This window comes from Erythrolamprus reginae, chromosome 1 (genome assembly GCF_031021105.1).
Source record: "Erythrolamprus reginae isolate rEryReg1 chromosome 1, rEryReg1.hap1, whole genome shotgun sequence".
Lineage (NCBI taxonomy): Eukaryota > Metazoa > Chordata > Lepidosauria > Squamata > Dipsadidae > Erythrolamprus > Erythrolamprus reginae.
The window spans coordinates 420,840,920-420,865,520 of NC_091950.1; the positions used below are offsets into that span (position 1 = coordinate 420,840,920).

At 42.9% G+C, this 24,601-nt stretch overlaps 1 protein-coding gene across 1 annotated transcript in view; it reads right to left on the minus strand.

Annotated features, from left to right (window-relative positions):
• LOC139155946 (double C2-like domain-containing protein beta) overlaps positions 1-24,601 on the minus strand; it is a 295,913-nt gene that overhangs the window by 93,708 nt on the left and 177,604 nt on the right. Inside the window, exon 12 of the mRNA XM_070731359.1 lies at positions 5,873-5,947. Within this exon, the coding sequence (XP_070587460.1) occupies positions 5,873-5,947 (75 nt within the window). The remainder of the gene's footprint in view (positions 1-5,872; positions 5,948-24,601) is intronic.

Sequence of the window (24,601 nt, forward strand, 5' to 3'; positions counted from 1 at the left end):
TAATTAGATTTGCATGCCGTCCCTCTCCGCAGACTCGGGGCGGCTCACAGCAACAATAATAACAATATAACAAATCTAATGTTTAAAAAACATTGCAAAACCCATCATTAAAACCATACAACACAATCATACCATACATAAACTATATAAGCCTGGGGGTATCTCAATTCGATGGCGACATAGGTGGGTCTTAAGCAATGACCATTCAAAATTACAATGGCCTTCACTTTCCGGTAATGCTATTGTTATGAGGTTATTCAGTAAGATCTAGTAGATATTATTATTATCTACTGAAGTTAGTTGGGGGAAAGATCAAAGGCAACATGAGAAAATATTATTTTACTGAAAGAGTAGTAGATCCTTGGAACAAACTTCCAGCAGACGTGGTAGATAAATCCACAGTAACTGAATTTAAACATGCCTGGGATAAACATATATCCATCCTAAGATAAAATACAGAAAATAGTATAAGGGCAGACTAGATGGACCATGAGGTCTTTTTCTGCCGTCAGACTTCTATGTTTCTATTATTATTTATTAGATTTATATGCCGCCCCTCTCCGCAGATATGAAGGGATGATATAAGTAATATTGTTTTTTTCTTTTCTTCTTTATGTTTTTTCTTCTTATGTTAAAAACTTTTGCTGTTGGGGCAATTAATTCAGAGTACACACTTGGAGTCCTGTGTACAGTTCTGGTCACCGCACCTCAAGAAGGATATAATGGAACTGGAAAAGGTGCAAAAAAGGGCAACAAGTATGATCAAGGAAATGGAGCATCTCCCTTATGAAACCAGGTTGCAACGCATTGGTTGCCGATCAGTTTCCGGTCACAATTCAAAGTGTTGGTTATGACCTATAAAGTCCTTCATGGCACCGGACCAGAATATCTCCGGGACCGCCTTCTGCCACACGAATCCCAGCGACCAGTTAGGTCCCACAGAGTTGGCCTTCTCTGAGTCCCGTCGACTAAACAATGTCATCTGGCGGGACCCAGGGGAAGAGCCTTCTCTGTGGCGGCCCCAACCCTCTGGAACCAGCTCCCCTCCAGAGATTAGAATTGCCCCCACCCTCCCTGTCTTTCGTAAGCTCCTTAAAACCCACCTCTGTCATCAGGCATGGGGGAATTGAGTTATTCTTTTCCCCCCAGGCCTATACAATTTATGTATGGTATGTTTGTGTGTTTATCTTTTTTTTTAATAAGGGTTTTTAGTTATTTTAAATATTAGATTTGTTATATGCTGTTTTATTATTGTTGTTAGCCGCCCCGAGTCTACGGAGAGGGGTGGCATACAAATCTAATAAATGAAATGAAATGAAACGCTTTGGTCTCTTCAGCCTTGGAAGACGGCGTTTAAGGGGGGACTTGATCGAAGTGTACAAAATAGAAAAGGACAGAAAAGGTGGAGAGAGAAACATTCTTTTCTCTATCACACAATACTAGGACGAGGGGGCCCTCCCTGAAGCTCATAAGTAAGAAAGTGAGGACAAATCAAGGGAAATATTTCTTCACTCAGAGGGTCCATGGTTTATGGAATTCCCTTCCAGAAGGTCATGACAGCTGTCAGCCTGGATAGATTCAAGGCAGGATTGGAGAGATTCATGGATGCCAAGTGTATCCATGGTTATTGAAATGGATGTCCAAGTGCCGCCTCTACGTTGGTTGAGGCAGGCAGGATTCCCTTGGGTACCATTTGTTGGGGGTCAAGGGAAAGGGAGGGTCTTGCCTTCTCTTTCTGTTCAAAATCCCCATGGACAATTGGTGGGCCACTGTGTGACACAGAACGCTGGACTCGATGGGCCTTGGCCTGATTCAGCAGGGCTCTTCTTATGTTCTAGAGATGTATGTGAATAATTAAGGATATATGAAAATATAATAATATTCCATATTTTCTTATTCTATTCTGTTCTATTCTATTCCATATTTTCTTAATTCTATTCTATTCTATATTTTCTTATTCTATTCTATTCCATGTTTTCTTAATTCTATTCTATTCCATATTTTCTTATTCGATTCTATTCTGTTCTGTTCTATTCTATTCTATATTTTCTTGTTCTATTCTATTCCATATTTTCTTATTCTATTCTATTCTATATTTTCTTATTCTATTCTATTTTATTCTATTCTATATTTTCTTATTCTATTCTATTCCATATTTTCTTATTCTATTCTATTCTATTCCATATTTTCTTATTCTATTCTATTCTATTCCATATTTTCTTATTCTTTTCTATTCTATATTTTCTTATTCTATTCTATTTAATTCTATTCTACATTTTCTTATTCTATTCTATTCTATATTTTCTTATTCTATTCTATTCTATTCTATTCTTTTGTTTGTGTTTGTTACATTTATTTGCCGCCTACCTTCTATCTCTTGAAATCTTCCCCAAGGTTGGATTAAATTAATGGCCAACAAAAATTCCCTTAAAGTCACACCGGAAAAAAAGGGCAGGAACACACACGTTTCAAACAGAAAGGCGACTGTTCACAATGCGACAACTAATTAACACCAGGAGATTCAAGAGGCCTGCTTAATTTGGATATCCTTCTCCACTCACCCGTGGAAACTGTGGGGGTTTCCCCCCACCCTCTAATATATAGTAGAATTCATATGCTGCTCTTCCTCCTGAAGGAGGCCACAGAATTGTTAAGCACCACAACCAGCTCGAATGTTGGGGTCCCAGGGGAAATAACACAACAGCCTTCCTCTGACTAGATTCCCCCCAAAGTCATCTTCATTTAATGATCCCATAATCCCTTGCGGGGTGGAGTCTGAGCAACTGAATGGAGCGAGCAGAGTGTTTTAATGGCCGGCTGCCCTCCCTGTCGCCAGTGCGGAGTTTTGCTCAGAAGATATATTCTCATTGTGCCCAGAGAGAGAAATATCTGTCTTTACCTAGGATCGAACTCACAGCCTCCTGATTCTGAGGTGAGAGCTCCACCTCTAGGCCCACCACATCACTCCTGATCCCCCTCCCCAAATAAATAAGTCAAGAAAAATCCCTCATGAAGGCTCAATATTTTAGCAAAATCCCCAAATTTATCTCCCCCCAGTTACTCATTCATTCATTCATTCATTCATTCATTCATTCATTCATTCATTCATTCATTCATTCGATTTTTATGCCTCCCTTCTCCTTAGACTCAGGGCGGCTTACAACATGTTAGCAATAGCACTTTTTAAACAGAGCTAGGCTATTGCCCCCACAATCCGGGTCCTCATTTTACCCACCTCGGAAGGATGGGAGGCTGAGTCAACCTTGACTTTCTTCCTATCCTCCCTCCCTCACTTCTTTCTCGCTCCCATCTCCTTCCTTCCTTCTTTCCTTTCTTCTCTTTTTTCTTTTCTTTCTTTCTCCCTCCTTTCCATTTTCATCTTCCTTCCTTCCTTCCTTCCTTCCACCCTTCCTTTCTTCCTTCCTTCCTTCCATCCTTCCTTCCACTTCCCATCTCCTTCCTTCCTTCCTATCTCCTTCCTTCCACTCTTCCTTCCACTCTTCCTTCCACTTCCCATCTCCTTCCTCCCTTCGTCCCTTCCTTCTTTCTCATTCCTCCTCCCTCCCTCCCCCCTCCCTCCCTGTCCCCTTCTTTTCCCATCTCCTTTCTTCCTTCTCCTTCCCATCTCCTCCCTCTGTACCTCATTCCTCCCTCCCTCTCTCCTTTGTCCCTTCCTTCTTTCTCATTTCCATCCCAGAGTCCATTGCAGTTGGGTGGCATATGAATCCTGTTAATTAAATTAAATTAAATTAATTAACTCTCCTTCCTGCCTTTGTTTTTTCCTTCTCCTTCCTATCTCTTTCTTTCCTTAGACCCTTCCTTCCACTTTCATTCTCCTCTCTTCTTTTGTCCCTTCCTTCTTTCTCATTCCCATCTCCTCCCCCTCTCCTTCCCTCCCCCTTCCTTCCTCCACTCCTCCCCTCCCCCATTCTTTACCATCTCCTACCTACCTACCTCATTCTTCCCTTCCTTCTTTCTCATTCCCATTCCCATCCCTCCTTCCCCCTCCCTCCCTCCTTCCTTCTCTCCCTCCTTCCACCCCTCCTTCCTTCCTCTCTCCCTCCCTCCTTCCTTCCTTCTCTCCCTCCATCCTTCCTCCCTCCCCCCTTCCTTCCTTCTCTCTCTTCTTCCTCCCTCCCTCCCTTCCTTCTTCCTTCTTCCTGCCTCCCTGCCTCCCTCCCTCCTTCCTTCTGCCGCACGAATCCCAGCGGCCAATCAGGTCCCACAGAGTTGGCCTTCTCCGGGTCCTGTCAACTAAACAATGCCGTCTGGTGGGACCCAGGGGAAGAGCCTTCTCTGTGGCGGCCCCTGCCCTCTGGAATCAACTCCCCCCGGAGATTCGAATTGCCCCTACCCTTCCCGCCTTCCGCAAGATGTTGAAGACCTATCTATGTCGCCAGGCATGGGGGAAATAACTATTTCTTCCACCACCACCACCTCCCCCCCCCCGAATGTAATACATGAGAATGGTGTGATTGTGCTGTAACGATTGTTTTTAATATCTATGGGTTTTAAATTTCGTTTTTTATCGAACCTTGGATTTCTACTCTGTATTGTATTGTTGTTGTTGTGAGCCACTCTGAGTCTTTGGAGAGGGGCGGCATACAAATCTAATAAATGTTAATCTTAATCTTCCTTCTCTCTCTCCTCCCTCCCTCCCTCCTTCCTTCTCTCCCACCTTCCTTCCTTCTCCCTCCCTCCTTCCCTCCTTCCTTCCTTCTCTCCCTCCTTCCTTCCTCCTTCCTTCCTTCTCTCCCTCCTTCCTTCCTCTCTCGGTCCCTCCTTCCCTCCCGCCTTCCTTCCTCTCTCGGTCCCTCCTTCCTTATCTCCCTCCTTCCTTCCTTCCTTCTTCCTTCATTCCTTCTCTCCCTCCCTCCTTCCTCTCTCCCTCCCTCCTTCCTTCCTCTCTCCCTCCCTCCTTCCCTCCCTCCTTCCTTCCTATCTCCTTCCCTCCTTCCTTCTCTCCCTCCTTCCTTCCTCTCTCCCTCCCTCCCTCCTTCCTTCTCTCCCTCCTTCCTTCTTCCTTCCTTCTCTCCCTCCTTCCTTCCTCTCTCCCTCCCTCCTTCCCTCCCTCCCTCCTTCCTCTCTCCCTCCCTCCTTCCTTCTCTCCCTCCTTCCTTCCTTCCTTCTTCCTACCTTCCTTCTCTCCCTCCTTCCTTCCTCTCTCCCTCCTTACTTCTTCCTACCTTCCTTCTCTCCCTCCTTCCTTCTCTCCCTCCTTCCTTCCTTCCTTCTCTCCCTCCTTCCTTCCTCTCTCCCTCCCTCCTTCCCTCCATACTTCCTTCCTCTCTCCCTCCTTCCTTCTCTCCCTCCTTCCTTCCTTCTTCCTTCCTTCCTTCTCTCCCTCCTTCCTTCCTCTCTCCCTCCCTCCCTCCCTCCTTCTTTCTCTCCCTCCTTCCTCTCTCCCTCCCTCCTTCCTTCTCTCCCTCCTTCCTTCCTTCCTTCTCTCCCTCCTTCCTTCTTCCTTCCTTCCTTCTCTCCCTCCTTCCTTCCTTCTCTCCCTCCTTCCTTCCTCTCTCCCTCCCTCCTTCCTTCTCTCCCTCCTTCCTTCCTCTCCCCCTCCCTCCTTCCTTCCTTCTCTCCCTCCTTCCTTCCTCTCTCCCTCCCTCCCTTTCTTCCCCTTCCCATATTCCCCCCCCTCTTCTCCTTTATGTTTTCCAGGCAACCCCTCCTCCTCGTCCAGTATCTCCTTCACCTCCCACGCTCTGACCCTGACCTCCAATTCGCTCGGGGAGGATGCTTGGATCAAGAAGAGTGTCATCCGACAACCCCTGGGTGGGAACTGACAGTGAAGGTCCTTTCCTAGAAAAAAGAGCTTCCGTGAAGCCTCCCCTCCCCCTCCCTCCAAATGAAAGAGAGTCCCTCCTCGCACCTTGCTTGCTCCAGGGAGTAAGTGCAATTTCACGTATGGATCAGCCAGCCCATTATGGTCCATTGGCTTCAGGCCCTGAAGGGGGAGAAGAGAGAAAAAGAGACGATAAAGGGGTGAAATTCCCGCTGCTCTCCATCCGAAAGGGGAGGGGGAGGCCACCCCCACCCTCTCTGATATTCACAGCCCGTGGCGTCTCCACCTGATGTATTCCAGGCAGAACCAATTCATCCACTCCTGTTTACACAGCGCAGCAGCCTTCGTGTCTGTCTAAGGATTACGCCACCCGCCCTCCGTAAAGCCTGCGGTGATCTTGCCGAAGAGGAGTCCATTAAATGCACAACTGTCACACAAGCCCTGGGCTTAAGAAAGGCGGAAGCAGGGCAGGGGCACAAAGTCCCAGTTCAGTGTCCCAAACATTTGAATGAAGTGGTGGAGGGATTCCTGCCTAAGCAGGGGGCTGGGCTAGAAGACCTCCAAGGTCCCTTCCAACTCTCTTGTTGTTGTTGTTGCTGTTGTTGTTATTCACAAAAAATAGTAATGCACAGCAAACAAGATTGATAGAAATATAAAAACATAGAAGATTGACAGCAGAAAAAGACCCCCTGGTCCTTCTAGACTGCCCTTATACTATTTCCTGTATTTTATCTTACAATGGATATATATGTTTATCCCAGGCATGTTTAAATTCAGTTACTGTGGATTTACCAACCACATCTGCTGGGAGTTTGTTCCAAGGATCTACTACTCTTTCAGTAAAATAATATTTTCTCACGTTGCTTTTGATCTTTTCCCCAATTAACTTCAGATTGTGTCCCCTTGTTGGCTGCCCATTACTTCCAACACCACAGGCCTCACTGAAGTCTCTGGACTCGGGAAGCCTGCGGAAGGTGAAAAATGGCCAAACCGGAAGTTCGGAAACGTTCTTCCGGTTTTCCGGTTGGGCCGTTTCCCCACTATCCCCAGGATTCAGGAGGCTTTCCCGAAGCCTGGGGGAGCGAATTTGATTCTATGCCTCTGTTTATACAACCATTCTCTCTATTTTTGGTTGAAACAGAATTCACACACCATTTAGGATGCAAATTTCCGCTTTGTTCCAACTCTGCAATTAATTCCAGCCTTAAATAATGGAGGGACTTCTTCAGCTAGCAAATTACAGGGATCGTTGATGTGTGATCACCATGTTTGTGCAAACCTACACTTTTTGGACCCACCATCGTGGCCGACAGCCAACAGAGAAATATACCTGGTTTGCAATTCCCAAACTCTACTGGGACAATTTGCAAAACAAAACTTCCAGACTTAGGAATCTCCTGTCTTTAGGCTGTTTACTGTGTCCAGTTCTGGAGACCTCACCTACAAAAAGATATTGATCAAATTGAACGGGTCCAAAGACGGGCTACAAAAATGGCGGAAGGTCTTCAGCATAAAATGTATCAGGAAAGACTTCATGAACTCCATCTGTAGAGTCTGGAGGACAGAAGGAAAAGGGGGGACATGATCGAAACATTTAAATAGGTTAAAGGGTTAAATAAGTTTCAGGAGGGAAGTATTTTTAATAGGAAAGTGAACACAAGAACAAGGGGGCACAATCTGAGGTTAGTTGGGGGAAAGATCAGAAGCAACGTGAGAAAATATTATTTTACTGAAAGAGTAGTAGATGCTTGGAACAAACTTCCAGCAAATGTGCTTGGTAAATCCAAAGTAACTGAATGTAAACATGCCTGGGATAAACATATATCCATCCTAAGATAAAATACAGTAAATAGTATAAGTACAGACTAGAAGCCCCACGATAGCTCTCGCAGCCGCATTCTGCACGATCTGAAGTTTCTGAACACTTTTCAAAGGTAGCCCCATGTAGAGAGCGTTGCAATAATCAAACCTCGAGGTGATAAGGTGATATGAAGAACGGTTGCAGGAACTGGGCATGGCTAGTTTGATGAAAAGAAGGACCAGGGGAGACATGATAGCAGTCTTCCAATATCTCAGGGGTTGCCACAAAGAAGAGGGAGTCAGTATACTCTCCAAAGCATTTGAAAGCAAGACAAGAAGCAATGCGCAGAAACTAATCAAGGAGAGAAGCAACCTAGAACCAAAGAGAAATTTCCTGGCAATGAGAACAATTAACCAGTGGAACAGCTTGCCTCCAGAAGTTGTGAATGCCCCAACAATGGAAGTTTTTATTTTTATTTTTTTTAAACACAGAAACATAGAAACATAGAAGACTGACGGCAGAAAAAGACCTCCTGGTCCATCTAGTCTTCCCTTATACTATTTTCTGTATTTTATCTTACAATGGATATATGTTTATTCCAGGCATGTTTAAATTCAGTTACTGTGGATTTACCAACCATGTCTGCTGGAAGTTTGTTCCAAGGATCTACTACTCTTTCAATGAAATAATATTTTCTCATGTTGCTTCTGATCTTCCCCCAAACTAACTTCAGATTGTGTCCCCTTGTTCTTGTGTTCACTTTCCTATTAAAAACACTTCCCTCCTGAACCTTATTTAACCCTTTGACATATTTAAATGTTTCCATCATGTCCCCCCTTTTCCTTCTGTCCTCCAGACTATACAGATGGAGTTCATGAAGTCTTTCCTGATACGTTTTATGCTTAAGACCTTCCACCATTCTTGTAGCCCGTCTTTGGACCCGTTCAATTTTGTCAATCTCTTTTTGTAGGTGAGGTCTCCAGAACCGAACACAGTATTCTAAATGTGGTCTCACCAGCGCTCTATATAACGGGATCATAATCTTTATTAATTATTTACATTTAAAACAATAAAAAGAAAACACAGACACACAGAGAGAAAAGAAAAAAAAGGGGGGGGGGAGAAATCCGAGGATATACAAGCAAACAACGTAACATAATAAAGCATGCTGCTTTATAATATAATTTACATTGGTATCAGAACTTCTAACAAATAACATAAATGCCAGCTGTTTTGCTAGACCTTACTATTTATAGCCCGTCCATGTTTTCTTCCATTTCATTTCCTGATTTTATTATAAATTAACTTCTTAAATTACCTTGTTTCTTTCTCTTTGTACTTCTTTCCTTGGGTTGCATTTAACTGTGAATTAATGGCTCTGTAGAGATCAGTGGTTGCATTTAGCAACAGTTTGTCTGTTTTTCCTTTTTCCCCCATTTTATTTTGGATGTGTATGCAGTATTAAAGTTTTAATTTTTTTTTTTTTTGGTTTATCTAATCATACCTCCTGTCCCAAGTATTATGGAATTCTCTATTGTCTTTATCCTGTAGTTTTTAAGCACGCCTTAAACGTGATCTAAGCATTGCCCACAAGATTATATGCTGCAACGTCCTGCCTGTCAACGACTACTTCAGCTTCAACCACAGCAACACAAGAGCACACAACAGATTCAAGCTTCGGAGAGGGGTGGCATACAAATCTAATAAATTATTATTATTATTATTATTATTATTATTACTAATATTAACCGCTCCAAACTTGACTATAAAAAATACGACTTTAGTAATCAAGTTGTCGAAGCATGGAACTTATTACCGGACTCCGTAGTATCATTTAGACCGGGAGTCACTGCTCACAGTCACTCATGCCCTCATCACCTCAAGGGCTCGACTACTGTAACGCTCTCTACATGGGGCTACCTTTGAAAAGTGTTCGGAAACTTCAGATCGTGCAGAATGCAGCTGCGAGAGCAATCATGGGCTTCCCTAAATATGCCCATGTCACACCAACACTCCGCAGTCTGCATTGGTTGCTGATCAGTTTCCGGTCACAATTCAAAGCATAGTTCCCTCTAAGCTGAGCAGTGAGCAATCGCTCACTTAAAAATCATCATCAACTCAGAGTTTTCCAAACCTGCCCAGAAGCCGAGAGGGAAAGAGTGAGAGGGAAGGAGAGAGAGAGGAAGAGAGGAAGAGAGAGAAACTGATAGAAAAAAGAGAGGAAGGAAAAGAGAAAGAAAAAGAATGGGAGTAAGGAAGAGAGAAAGAAAATCAAAATCTAGTTTGAAACTAGCTCAACTATTTAAGTGGCATTTTGATATTGATAGAGTTGCCCTATTATGAACTCACTGTTATAGACACACAGTACAGTACTGTATTTTATTTTGAAATTCTCTGAGGCAAAACAGGGTGGGTTTTTTGTTTGTTTGTTTGTTTGTTTATTTATTTATTATTTATATTATTTATAAAGGGACTGCCGCTCAGATACTATACTTTTCCGCCCACCCCCCCAAAAAATTAGAGAGAACACTGATTCAAAGTGTTGGTTATGACCTATAAAGCCCTTCATGGCACCGGACGAGATTATCTCAGGGACCACCTTCTGCTGCACGACCCACCTCTGCCGTCAGGCATGGGGGAACTGAGATACTCTTTCCCCCTAGGCCTTTACAATTTTATGCATGGTATGTCTGAATGTATGTTTGGTTTTTACTTTAATGGGTTTTTAATTGTTTTTACTATTGGATTATTGTGTATACTGTTCTATTATTGTTGTTAGCCGCCCCGAGTCTCTGGAGAGGGGCGGCATACAAATCCAATAAATCAAATCAAATCAAATCATCCCCTAACCCCCAACACTTTACCCTTAGACTATCCACGGTTGACCTCACCAAGTTCCTAAGAGGTCAGTAAGGGGCGTACATAAGTGCAACAGAGTGCCTTCCAACCCCTGTCCTATTGTCTCTCCTACATCCCATATATCTTCTCTTCTATCCCTATATCTTTCTTCTATTCTCTCATCGATTTATTTTATCCTATATTCTATTCTTTCTCTAATTCCATTTCCTCGAAGGTGTCCCCCTATTACCTTCATTGTGTATTATTGTATATTGGACTAACTAACTAACTAACTAAATGAATGAATGAATGAATGAATGAATGAATAAATAAATAAATAAATAAATAAATCATGTTGGTTAACCATCTGTCTGAAGTAGTGTAGGGTTTCCTGCCTAAGCAGGGGGTTGGACTAGATGACCTCCAAGGTCCCTTCCAACTCTGTTGTTGTTGTTGTTGTTGTTGTTGTTGTTGTTGTTGTTGTTATTATTATTTATTTGTTTTGTATGCCGCCCCTTTCCGTAGACTCGGGGCGGCTCACAGCAAAGATAAAAACAATATATAATGACAAATCTAATAGTTAAAATCTAAAATAACAATAATACATTTAAAAAGTCTAAAAAACAAGAAACCCCAAAATATAAAAAACACACATACAGTCATATCATACACAAAGAACTACATAGGCAGGGGGGAGATGTTTCAGTTCTCCCACGCCTGACGACAGAGGTGGGTTTTAAGGAGTTTACGAAAGGCAAGGAGGGTGGGGGCAGTTCTAATCTCTGGGGGGAGCTGATTCCAGAGGGTCGGAGCCGCCACAGAGAAGGCTCTTCCTCTGGGTCCCGCCAAACGACGTATTATTGTCTCCACAAACTTTCTGCATTGAAATTCTGTGCACGCAGCAGGCAGGAGAACACAACAACTGGTTTCCAATCCAGGTGTTCGGGTTAAGTTCCCCTCCGTCTCGCAACCTCTCAGCGGGGATAGCAAACGCGTCCCCGCCAAAGCCAGCTTTTGATGAAGCATTCAAGGAAGCGGGAATAAAGCTTTTTTCGGCCCCCATCACATTGCCGAAAGCATTAAAACCGTCAGGCAACCACAACGGTGGCTTTTCAGATCCCTGTCTTTTTCTCCCCGCGGGATAATTTGGGCTGGATCCCTCTTGAATGAAACTCTCCAAAGGGGGTGGGGGGACATTTGAGTCATACCGATTTCCTTTAAACGCACACCTACACAAAGACAGCAGCGGCTATGTGCCGGCGCACTTCACGGCTAAGCGGTGGCATCGTCTTTTATAATAGCATCTGGCTGCCGCATTCTCAAGGCTAAACAGAAAGAATTCATCAGCCATTCCATCTGGAATGAAGAGAAATCGAGGTTTTGCCAAGCAGGGAGCGGACGTAGGTTTTTTTTTTAAAAGCACACATGAAGGCATCATAGAAACATAGAAACATAGAAACATAGAAACATAGAAACATAGAAGTCTGACGGCAGAAAAAGACCTCATGGTCCATCTAGTCTGCCCTTATACCATTTCCTGTATTTTATTTGAGGATGGATATATGTTTATCCCGGGCATGTTTAAATTCAGTTCCTGTGGATTTACCAACTACGTCTGCTGGAAGTTTGTTCCAAGCATCTACTACTCTTTCAGTAAAATAATCAGATGCACCTATTTCCTCCTTAAAAGAGGGTAATAATTTGGGCGCGTCTTATACTCTGAATGTAGCTTCTTTTTCCCCAGCCCTAACTAGCTGCTAATGATCTTCCCAGCTGTGACTTTGCAGGCTCTTTCACTGTTTCTCCCTGCAAAGAATGTTTTCTAAGCCCTAAGTCTTTGCAGGTTTTTTTTTCATTGCTCTAACTTGCTCCGAGTAAGGTTCTTTCCAGCCCTAACCAGGTGCTAATGATGTTCCCAGCTCTTAACGGCTTGCAAGCTCTTTCATTGTTACTCTCTGCCAAGAATGTTTTCCAAACCCTGTCTTTGTAGGGTTTTTTAATTGCTCCAAATGTTTCTTTCCAGACATAACCAGCTACTAATAATGTTACCAGCTCTTCCTGGCTTGCAAGCTCTTCCACTGTTACTCTCTGTGAAGAATGTTTTCCAAACCCTAAGTCTTTGCAGGGTTTTTTCCATTGCTCTACTGGCTCCAAATGTTTCCTTCCAGGTGCTAATGATGTTCCCAGCTCTTACTGGCTTGCAAGCTCTTTCATTGTTACTCTCTCCAAATAAAGTTTTTTTAAAGTCCTAACCAGGGGATAAAATAATGTGCTGGTAAGAACGCTAGCCAGATTTGAAGCAGATTCTTTTCCCTATTTTCCTCCCCAAAAACTAAGGTGCGTCTTATACTCCGAAAAATACGGTATCTCCGCTCTTCATATATCTAAATGTTGAACTGCAGGTAATCCTCCACTTAAACGAGGGGTGTGAAACATTAGTGGGTTCAATTCAATTCAATTCAATTTATTAGATTTGTATGCCGCCCCTCTCCGAAGACTCGAGGCGGCTCACAACAATAATAAAAACAATATTCCAGAGAAAACAAATCTAACATTAAAAAGCACATAAAACCCTATCATATTTAAAAAAGCAAACAACATATACATACCCAAACATAAATATAAAAAAGCCTGGGGGAAAGGTGTCTCAACTCCCCCATGCCTGGTGGTATATATGGGTCTTGAGTAATTTACGAAAGATAAGGAGTGTGGGGGCCGTTCTAATCTCCGGGGGGAGTTGATTCCAGAGGGCCGGGGCTGCCACAGAGAAGGCTCTTCCCCTGGGGCCTGCGAAACGACATTGTTTAGTCGACGGGACCCAGAGAAGGCCAACTCTGTGGGACCTTATCGGTCGCTGGGATTCGTGCGGTAGCAGGCGGTTCCGGAGGTACTCTGGTCCAATGCCATGCAGGGCTTTAAAGGTCATAACCAACACTTTGAATTGTGACCAGAAACTCATCGGCAGCCAATGCAGGCCCTGGAGTGTTGCAGAAATGTGGGCGAATCTAGGAAGCCCCACGATGGCTCTTGCGGCCGCGTTCTGCACGATCTGAAGTTTCCGAACACTTTTCAAAGGTAGCCCCATGCAGTGTTCCCTCTAATTTTTTTGGGGGGTGGGCGGAAAAGTATAGTGTCTGAGCGGCAGTCCCTTCAGGACTGGGCGGCACTCTTTCCCTCTCACTCTTTCCCTCTCGGCTTCTGGGCAGGTTTGAAAAACTCTGAGTTGATGATGATTTTTAAGTGAGCCATTGCTCACTGCTCAGCTTAGAGGGAACTATGGCCCCATGTAGAGAGCGTTACAGTAATCAAACCTCGAGGTGATGAGGGCATGAGTGACTGTGAGCAGTGACTCCCTGTCCAGATAGGGCCGCAACTGGTGCACCAGGTGAACCTGGACAAACGCCCCCCTCGCCACAGCCGAAAGATGATGTTCCAATGTCAGCTGAGGATCAAGGAGGACGCCCAAGTTGCAAACCCTCTCTGAGGGGGTCAATAGTTCCCCCCCCCAGGGTAATGGACGGACAGATGGAATTGTCCTTGGGAGGCAAGACCTACAGCCAGTGTTCCCTCTAATTTTTGGGGGGGCTGGGCGGAAAAGTATAGTGTCTGAGCGGCAGTCCCTTTGGGATTGGGCGGCACAGAAATAATAAACAAACAAACAAACAAATAAATAAATAAAAAACCCACCCTGTTTTGGCTCAGAGAATTTCAAAATAAAATACTGTACTGTGTGTCTATAACAGTGAGCTCATAATAGGGCAACTCTATCAATATCAAAGTGCCACTTAAATAGTTGAGCTAGTTTCAAACTAGATTTTGATTTTCTTCCTCTCTTCCTTACTCCCATTCTTTTTCTTTCTCTTTTCCTTCCTCTCTTTTTTCTATGTTTTTCTCTCTCTTCCTCTCTCTCTCCTTCCCTCTCATTCTTTCCCTCTCGGCTTCTGGGCAGGTTTGGAAAACTCTGAGTTGATGATGATTTTTAAGTGACTGATTGCTCACTGCTCAGCTTAGAGGGAACTATGCCTACAGCCACTCCGTCTTGTCTGGGTTGAGTTTGAGTTTGTTGACACCCATCCAGGCCCCAACAGCTTCCAGGCACTTCCACTGCTTTGTTGACTGGGTTCCTACCGGAATGGTCAAGGATGCCACACCGATAGTAAAAGTTGAGCTGCGTACGGAGCTTTGCGTTTCCTGCGTGGACATGTGTGCATCCCAGCATGTTTTTGCTTCTGAGCATGTGCAGGAAGCCAAATCTTGCAGTGAGACATGCGCGCAAGAGAGATTTCGGTGATTATTTTCCTTCTGCGCATGCATGGATTTAAAAACATTGCCGAAATCTCTCTCTTGCACCTGCCCCCTCGTGAGATTTTGCTTCTTTGCATGTGCAAAAGCAAAACCACATTGGGACGTGCGTGCACACAGGCAGGACCCCCAAATCTGTGCACGCAGCGCACCGGTAGTGGTGAAAAGGGGAATCCGTCCCCCATGTAAAAATATAGAGAGACCACTCGCCTTCTGGATTGTGGACTGTTTCAGCTGGTACTCTCCAAACAACGCTATGGGGCAGTGGGAGTGAACCGGTCAAGTGTTGGTTATGACCTATAAAATCCTACATGGCAGCGGACCAGAATATCTCCAGGACCGCCTTCTGCTGCACAAATCCCAGCGACCGGTTAGGTCCCACAGAGTGGGCCTTCTCCGGGTCCCGTCGACTAAACAATGTTGTCTGGCGGGACCCAGGGGAAGAGCCTTCTCTGTGGTGGCTCCAACCCTCTGGAACCAGCTCCCCCCAGAGATTAGGATTGCCCCCACCCTCCTTGCCTTTCGGAAACTCCTTAAAACCCACCTCTGCCATCAGGCATGGGGGAATTGAGACATCTCCCCCGGGCCTATACAGTTTATGCATGGTTATATTTGTGTGTATGTTTTTGCATTTTAATAAGGGGTTTTTTAGTGACTTTTAAATTATTAGATTTGTTGTATATTGTTTTATTGTTGTTGTGAGCCGCCCCAAGTCTACGGAGAGGGGCGGCATACAAATCTAATAAATAAACAAACAAACAAACACACACACACACACACACACATACAACAACAACAACATAAATAAATAAACAAACAAACAAATAAACCCAAGGCTGAGTTCTCACTAGCGCTTCTTTCAATAAAACTGCAGTTGGGATGATCAATTGAAACATCTCCCCCTTGCCCATGTAGTTTCTGTGTATGATTCGACTGTGTGCTTGTTTTTTATATATTGGGGTTTCCTTTGGATTTTTTAACCTAAAACTGTAATTTAGATTGCTAAATATTAGATTTGTGACTATGTATTGTTTTTTACCATTGTTGTGAGCCGACCCGAGTCTACGGAGAGGGGCGGCATATAAATCCAATAAATCTAATCTAATGTAATCTTTTTTGGTTCGCGTGACAAAAGGGAGGGGGCATGGCGGTATGTGCAGGAGTGTGGCCACACCCACAATTCAATGCACATGTGCATGTGACCCCCCCCTGCTCCCAGCATGCAATGGGACGCCTCCTCTTAATGGTCCGGCTCCACTGAAAGTCCACAGCGGTGGACCAGACGGACCTGGTTCTGTTATCAAAGGATCTGACTGCGACCCAACCACAACAGTTGTAACTTCAAATGGTCACTAAATAATGGTCGTAAGTCAAGGAGGACAACTTGTAATTTCTGGCTGTGATTTTTTTTAAAAACAGACATTTTCTGATCAGTCAAATTAATAAATAAATTTTCCTCTCCTGACATAAAAAATACGATTTTAGTAATCGAGTTGTCGAAATGTGGAACTCATTACCGGACTCCATAGTGTCATCCTCTAACCCCCAACATTTTACCTTCCTTCCTTCCTTCCTTCCTTCCTTCCTTCCTTCCTTCCTTCCTTCCTTCCTTCCTCTTTCTTTATTTTTTTATTTTTATGTATGTATGTATGTATGTATGTATGTATGTATGTATGTATGTATGTATTTATTTAATTAATTAATTAATTAATTAATTAATTAATTAATTAATTAATTAATTAATTAATTAATTAATTGGATTTGTATGCCGCCCCTCTCCGAGGACTCAGGGCGGCTCACAGCATATATAAAAACAGGACAATAGTGTAAATCCAATTAATACTACAATTTAAAAACAATTAAAAGAAAAACTTACCAAACATTCAACAATCATACATAAACATTCAGTGGTCATTGGGAAGATCTAAAAGTCCCAAGCCTGGTGGCAAAGATGAGTTTTTAAGCTCTTTCGGAAGGCAAGGAGGGAGGGGGCAGTGCGAATCTCTGGGGGGAGTTGATTCCAGAGGGTCGGGGGCTCCCACAGAGAAGGCTCTTCCCCTAGGTCCCGCCAGCAGACATTGTTTGGTCGACGGGACACTAAGGAGGCCAACTCTGTGCGACCTCCCCGGTCACTGGGATTCGTGCGGCAGAATAGACTATCCATGGTTGACCTCACCAGATTCCTAAGAGGTCAGTAAGGGGTGTGCATAAGTGCACTAGTGTGCCTTCCGTTCCCTGGCCTATTGTCTACCCCGCATCTCATATCTCTTCTCTCCTATCCCTATATCTTTTCTTCTATTCTCTCATTGATATATTTTATTCGTATATTTTCTCTTCTATTATTTCCTTGGTATATTTTACTTCGAGTGTATCCTCTACTACCTCTCAGCTAGCAAATGCTCTGTCCTACACATTGGGAAGAAGAATCTGAACTCAAAATACGAACTGAATAATCAAATTATCACAGATAATCCCCACTCGGTTAAAGACCCTGGTATACTAATCACAAAAGATTTAAGTGCCAAAGCCCACTGCAACAACATAGCCAAGAAGGCTTCAAGAGTTGTAAACCTAATCCTACGTAGCTTCTGCTCTGGCAATCTCACACTACTTACCAGAGCTTACAAAACTTTTGCCAGACCCATCCTCGAATACAGCTCATCTGTTTGGAACCCATGCTGCATCTCAGACATTAACACCCTTGAAAATGTCCAAAGATACTTCACCAGAAGAACCCTTCACTTCTCCACTTGAAACAGAATGCCCTATGAGACTAGACTTTCAATCCTGGGCCTAGAAAGTTTAGAACTAAGACGCTTTAAACAAGATCTAAGTATTGCCCACAAGATCATATGCTGCAACGTCCTGCCTGTCGGCGATTACTTCAGCTTCAACCACAACAACACAAGAGCACACAACAGATTTAAACTTAATATTAACCACTCCAAACTTGACTGTAAAAAATATGACTTCAGTAACCGAGTTGTCAAAGCGTGGAACTCATTACCGGACTCCATAGTGTCATCCCCAAACCTCCAACACTTTACTCTTAGATTATCTACAGTTGACCTATCCAGATTCCTAAGAGGTCAGTAAGGGGCGAGTACAAGTACACTAGAGTGCCTTCCGTCCCCTGTCCTATTGCTCTCCTATATCTCCTATACCTTTCTTCTTGTTGTGGTTCAGCCTGAGGCAGATCAAAGATCAGCTGCGTCTCTGCTGGCTCCATGCCCGGAGGAGGCTGACAGCGAAGAGGAGGGGACTGGGCAGTCGGACGGGGGAGAGTACAGTCAGGAATGTGACGAGGAAGAACAGCATGGGAGCCCCGGGGAGGGGCTCTCCCCAGCCAGTAGCTTGGAGTCTTTGGAGTCATTAGGTGACGAAGCACAAGCTGTCATTAACATGCGACAGAGACCTCTAGATCAAAGGAAGGATCAATTGAAGAAATATTATCAGCATTGAATAAGGAACACCAGGGCTTGGATGTGGTCCTCATTAGCAGGGAAGGGTTTATAAGGCAGGCAAGCTCTTGAAGCCATGTGGAGTGTTATCAGTTTGGAGTTGCTGTATCCTGCATTGTTTCTCGGCGTTTCTGTTCCTGGCTCGTGGCCCAGCAGTCTTGAAGACCCGTGGTAGGTGTATGTCTGTTATCTACAGCCTCGTCTTGGCAGCAAGAATCCTATATTGATGCATGGACAATTGCCTTCGTGTATATATTTGGAGTTCCAGTGTTTTCCTGCTTTTAAGGACATTTTCTGTTAGCTTCATTTCTCTTTAACATTATAAAACTGTTGAACTCTTGAAACGGATGTCCATGTTTGAATTCTACCAGTGTGTCTGGCTTATCTTTTTGGGTTGCTCATAGCTTCCGGAGTGACCCAGACAGAACACTTCTATTCCTATATCTCTTCTTCTATTCTTTCATTGATATGTTCTATTACTATACCTTCTTTTCTATTATTTCATAGATATATTTTACTATGAGTATCTCTTCTATAACCTTCAACATGTATTTTACTATGTGTATATATAGATATATACCCACTAAAACCCTCATTGTGTATTGGACAAAATAAATAAATAAATAAATAAAATAAATATCTTCATTGTATATTATTGTATTTTGGACAAAATAAATAAAAATAAATAAAAATAATGCAGCAAGGATGGCTGTTCCATAATTTCCAGGAACTGATGCGGCTGCTTTGAATGCTGTTGTAAGCATCTCTCGGAGATCACAACAACCCTGCTAGGGAGGACAGAGAGGGGGTGGATGCAGAGCTAAAAGAGGCCTTACCTTTTGGTAGTGTGTTGGGGGCATCTGTTTATCCCAGCCAGGAAATGAAATGAAGGTGGCAGAATGGAAGATGGAGAGACAACCAAAGGAAGGAAGTGGCAAACACACAACAGAAAGAAAGAAGAAAAAAAAGAGAGAGGTGATTAAAGAATGGAACTGAAACAATAAGCACTAGTAACATACACAGGTAACAGAATAATAAGAGTTGGGAGGGACCTTGTTGGTCATTTAGCCTCCAGTCCCCTAGATTAGATTAGATTTATGGGATTTATATGCCGCCCCCCTCCGCAAACTCGGGGCGGCTCACAACAATGGTAAAAACAATACATAATAACAAATCCAATACCCACCAATCCAATTACAATTTTAAGCTAAAAAAATTCATTAAAAAACAACCCCAGAATATTAAAAAATAAGCACACAATCAATCATATACCAAAACAACATGGGCAAGGGGGAGATGTTTCAGTTCCCCCATGCCTGACGGCAGAGGTGGGTTTTAAGGAGTTTGCGAAAGGCAAGGAGGGTGGGGGCAATCCTAATCTCAGGGGGGAGCTGGTTCCAGAGGGTCGGAGCTGCCACAGAGAAGGCTCTTCCCCTGGGTCCCGCCAGACAACATTGTTTAGTCGACGGGACCCGGAGAAGGCCAACTCTGTGGGACCGAACCGGTCGCTGGGATTCGTGCGGCAGAAGGCAGTCCCCTAATCACCCTGGTTGCTCTTTTCTGCACTTTTTCTAGAGTCTCAACATCTTTCTTACTTGTTTGTTTGCTTGTTTGTTTGTTTGTTTGTTTGTTTGTTTGTTTGTTTGTTCATTCGTTCATTCATTCATTCATTCATTCAATTCTTATGCTGACCTTCTCCTTAGACTCAGGGTGGCTTACAACATGTTAACAAAAGCCCTTTTTAACAGAGCCAGCCTATTGCCCCCACAATCCGGGTCCTCATTTTACCCACCTCTGAAGGATGGAAGGCTGAGTCAACCTTGAGCCGGTGATGAGATTTGAACCACTGACCTTCAGATCTACAGTCAGCTTCAGTGGCCTGCAGTAAAGCACTCTACCTGCTGCGACAAGCCGGCTCTAAATTCCTCTAATTTATAGTGTGGTGACCAAAACTGGCTGTAGTAATAATAATAATTTAATAATAATTTATTAGATTTGTATGCCGTCCCTCTCTGTAGACTCGGGGTGGCTCACAACAAAATAGTGACAGTGTAACAAATCTAATATTAAAAACATTCTAAAACCCAACATTGGAACCATGCAACACAATCATACCATGCGTAAAACTGTATAAGCCTGGGGGGTATCTCAGTTTCCCCCAAGCCTGGCGACGTAAGTGGGTCTTTAGTAACTTACGAAAGGCAAGGAAGGGTGGGGGCGGTTCTGATCTCTGGGGGGAGTTTGTTCCAGAGGGCCGGGGCCACCACAGAGAAGGCTCTTCCCCTGGGGCCTATCAGATGACATTGTTTAGTCGAAGGGACCCGGAGAAGGCCAACTCTGTGGGACCTTATCGGTCGCTGGGATTCGTGCAGCAGAAGGCAGTCCCAAAGGTATTCTGGTCCAATGCCATGTAGGGCTTTATAGGTCATTACCAACACTTTGAATTGTGACCGTACTCCAGATGTGGCCTTACTAAGGCTTTCTAGAGTTAGCACCTCCATTAATCTTGATTGTATCCCTCTGTTAATGCAATTTAGGATTACAGTACATAGAAACATAGAAGTCTGACAGCAGAAAAAGACCTCATGGTCCATCTAGTCTGCCCTGATACTATTTTCTGTATTTTATCTTAGGATGGATCTATGTTTATCCCAGGCAGGTTTAAATTCAGTTACTGTAGATTTATCTACCACGTCTGCTGGAAGTTTGTTCCAAGGATCTACTACTCTTTCAGTAAAATAATATTTTCTCATGTTGCTTTTGATCTTTCCCCCAACTAACTTCAGATTATGTCCCCTTGTTCTTGTGTTCACTTTCCTATTAAAAACACTTCCCTCCTGGACATTTAACCCTTTAACATATTTAAATGTTTCGATCATGTCCCCCCTTTTCCTTCTGTCCTCCAGACTATATAGATTGAGTTCATGAAGTCTTTCCTGATACGTTTTATGCTTAAGACCTTCCACCATTCTTGTAGCCCGTCTTTGGACCCGTTCAATTTTGTCAATATCTTTTTGTAGGTGAGGTCTCCAGAACTAGACACAGTATTCCAAATGTGGTCTCACCTGCACTCTATATAGCGGGATCATAATCTCCCTCTTCCTGTTTGTTATACCTCTAGCTATGCAGCCAAGCATCCTACTTGCTTTCCCTACCGCCTGACTGCACTGTTCACCCATTTTGAGACTGTCTGAAATCACTACCCCTAAATCGTTTTCTTCTGAAGTTTTTGCTAACACAGAACTGCCAATACAATACTCAGATTGAGGATTCCTTTTCCCCAAGTGCATTCTTTTACATTTGGAAACATTAAACTGCAGTTTCCAGTGTTTTGACTATTTATCTAGTAAAGATAAATTACATTGCATTTTTTTGGTTACTGCTGCACACTGCTGGCTCACATTTAATTGTTTGTCCATTAAGACTCCAAGATCCCTCTCACTGCTGTTAAACCTGGTTTCAGTTGGCAGATACATAAATAGAATAGAATTCTTTATTGGCCAAGTGTGATTGGACACACAAGGAATTTGTCTTTGGTGCAGATGCTCTCAGTGTACATAAAACAAAATATACATTTGTCAAGAATCAGGAGGTACAACACTTAATGATTGTCACAGGGGTCAAATAAGCAATGAGGAAACAATCAATATTAATAAAAATCTTAAGGATACAAGTAACAAGTTACAGTCATAAGTGGGAGGAAATAAAGTGGCTTTTGCTAAATTTGGTTCCGAAATCAAGATACCCCCCACAAATAATAGGGAGAAACCATTGCAATATATGTCACGATCACAGCCATATTTAATATATTTTCTTATAAGTTTGTTTGTTTATCTAATTTATAAATTTGATAAATTAAGATAAACTAAGTTTATGAATTAAACTAAGTTAGCTTATCTTAATTTATCGAATTTAACCAACTAGTTAAATTATATAGTTTAATTTTAATTTAATTTATCTAATATAAATAATAATAATAATAATAATAATAATAATAATAATAATAATAATTTATTGGATTTGTATGCCGTCCCTCTCCGTAGACTCCGTAGTTAAATTGATCTAGTTAACAAACGAAGTTAATTAGTTAGTTAGTCCTTCTTTTTACAGATAGTTCTCGATTTACAACCACAATTGAGCCGCAAACTATTCTCTCCTCCATTCATTTCCATCTGTTCTTTCCTGTCCTGCCTTAGGGTACTTCGGAAAATAGTTTGACTCCCCCCCACTCCTTTGGGTCATCCCCTCAAATATTGGAAGACTACTACTATGTCACCTCTGGTCCTTCTTTTCATTAAACTAGACATGCCCCAAACTTTGCAACCATTCTTTGCACATTTCAATCCATTGCAGGAAATGTCTTGTTTAGTGATACCCTCATAGAAACATAGAAGACTGTTTAAGTTTTGTGTTGCCTCAGTACAAATCGATGGTGAGACCGCATTTGGAGTCCTGTGTACAGTTCTGGTCACCGCACCTTAAGAAGGATATGATGCAACTAGAAAATGTGCAAAAAAGGGCAACAAGAATGATCAAGGAAATGGAGCCCCTCCCTTATGAAACCAGGTTGCAACAATAGAAACATAGAAGACTGACGGCAGAAAAAGACCTCATGGTCCATCTAGTCTGCCCTTATACTACTTCCTGTATTTTATCTTAGGATGGATATATGTTTATCCCAGGCATGTTTAAATTCATTTACTGTGGATTTATCTACCACGTCTGCCGGAGGTTTGTTCCAAGCATCTACTACTCTTTCAGTAAAATAATATTTTCTCATGTTGCTTTTGATCTTTCCCCCAACTAACTTCAGATTGTGTCCCCTTGTTGTTGTGTTCACTTTCCTATTAAAGACACTTCCCTCCTGGACCTTATTTAACCCTTTAACATATTTAAATGTTTCGATCGTGTCCCCCCTTTTCCTTCTGTCCTCCAGACTCTACAGATTGAGTTCATTCAGTCTTTCCTGATAGGTTTTATGCTTAAGACCTTCCACCATTCTTGTAGCCCGTCTTTGGACCCGTTCAATTTTGTCAATATCTTTTTGTAGGTGAGGTCTCCAGAACTGAACACAGTATTCCAAATGTGGTCTCACCAGCGCTCTATACAGCGGGATCATAATCTCCCTCTTCCTGCTTGTTATACCTCTAGCTATGCAGCCAAGCATTCTACTTGCTTTCCCTACTTGCTTTCATCATTTAAGAAACATTTGTAAATATAGTGGTGATGTAAAAGTAACTTTACAATCAGTTCTTGCTGTGGCAACTCTGGTACGGAAAGGGAAGGTGAACTAAGGCGTGGGTTCACTTAGTAACTGCTTAGTAAGAGACACCTTGACAATCCTAATCCTTGGCTACTAAATGAGGAGGGCCTGTATTTTTGGTGCTATTAAAGTTTGTTACAAACTACACGGCCCTCCACTATCTTCATAGCATCAACCAGTCACCGCTGAAATGATATAACACTCACTCTTAAATCCTGGTATTTTGGCATGACGGTGATTTAAAAGGCGCTATAAATCCCTAATGGAGACTTAAGAAGAATGTGATGTTCTTACAGCTATTTTGTGGCAATAAGATGGATGTGGTTTCTCATGGTGGAGAAAAAGGCCAGGCCTTCAATTTTGCAAATCGTAGAACATAAGAACACTCTCCAAAAAGACCTGGACTTTGTCTCGGACTGGTCTAACACCTGGCAACTTCAAATATCAACCAACAAATGCTCTACCCTCCACATCGGCAAAAAGAATCCAAACCGCACATACGAACTGAATAAATAATCTCTCACTGCTAACCCCCACTCAGTAAAAGACCTTGGAATACTAATATCGAATGACCTAAGTGCTAAAGCCCACTGCAACAATATCGCCAAAAAAGCTTCTAGAGTTGTTAACCTGATCCTACGCAGCTTCTGCTCAGGCAATCTCACACTACTCACAAGAGCCTACAAAACTTTTGCCAGACCCATCCTAGACTACTGCTCATCTGTCTGGAACCCATACCACATCTCAGACATCAACACCCTTGAAAATGTCCAAAGATATTTCACGAGAAGAGCTCTTCACTCCTCCACTCGAAACAGAATATCCTACGAAAACAGACTAACAATCCTGGGCCTAGAAAGCCTATAACTATGGAGCCTAAAACACGATTTGAGTATTACCCACAAGATCATATGCTGCAACATCCTACTGGTCAATGACTACTTCAGCTTCAACTGCAACAACAAAAGAGCAGGCAACAGATTCAAACTTAATATGAACCGCTCCAAATTTGACTGTAAAAAATATGATTTCAACAATTGAGTTATCGAAGCGTGGAACTCATTACCGTACTCAATTGTGTCAACCCCTAACCCCAACATTTCTCCCTTAGACTCTCCACGATTGACCTCTCCAGGTTCCTAAGAGGCCAG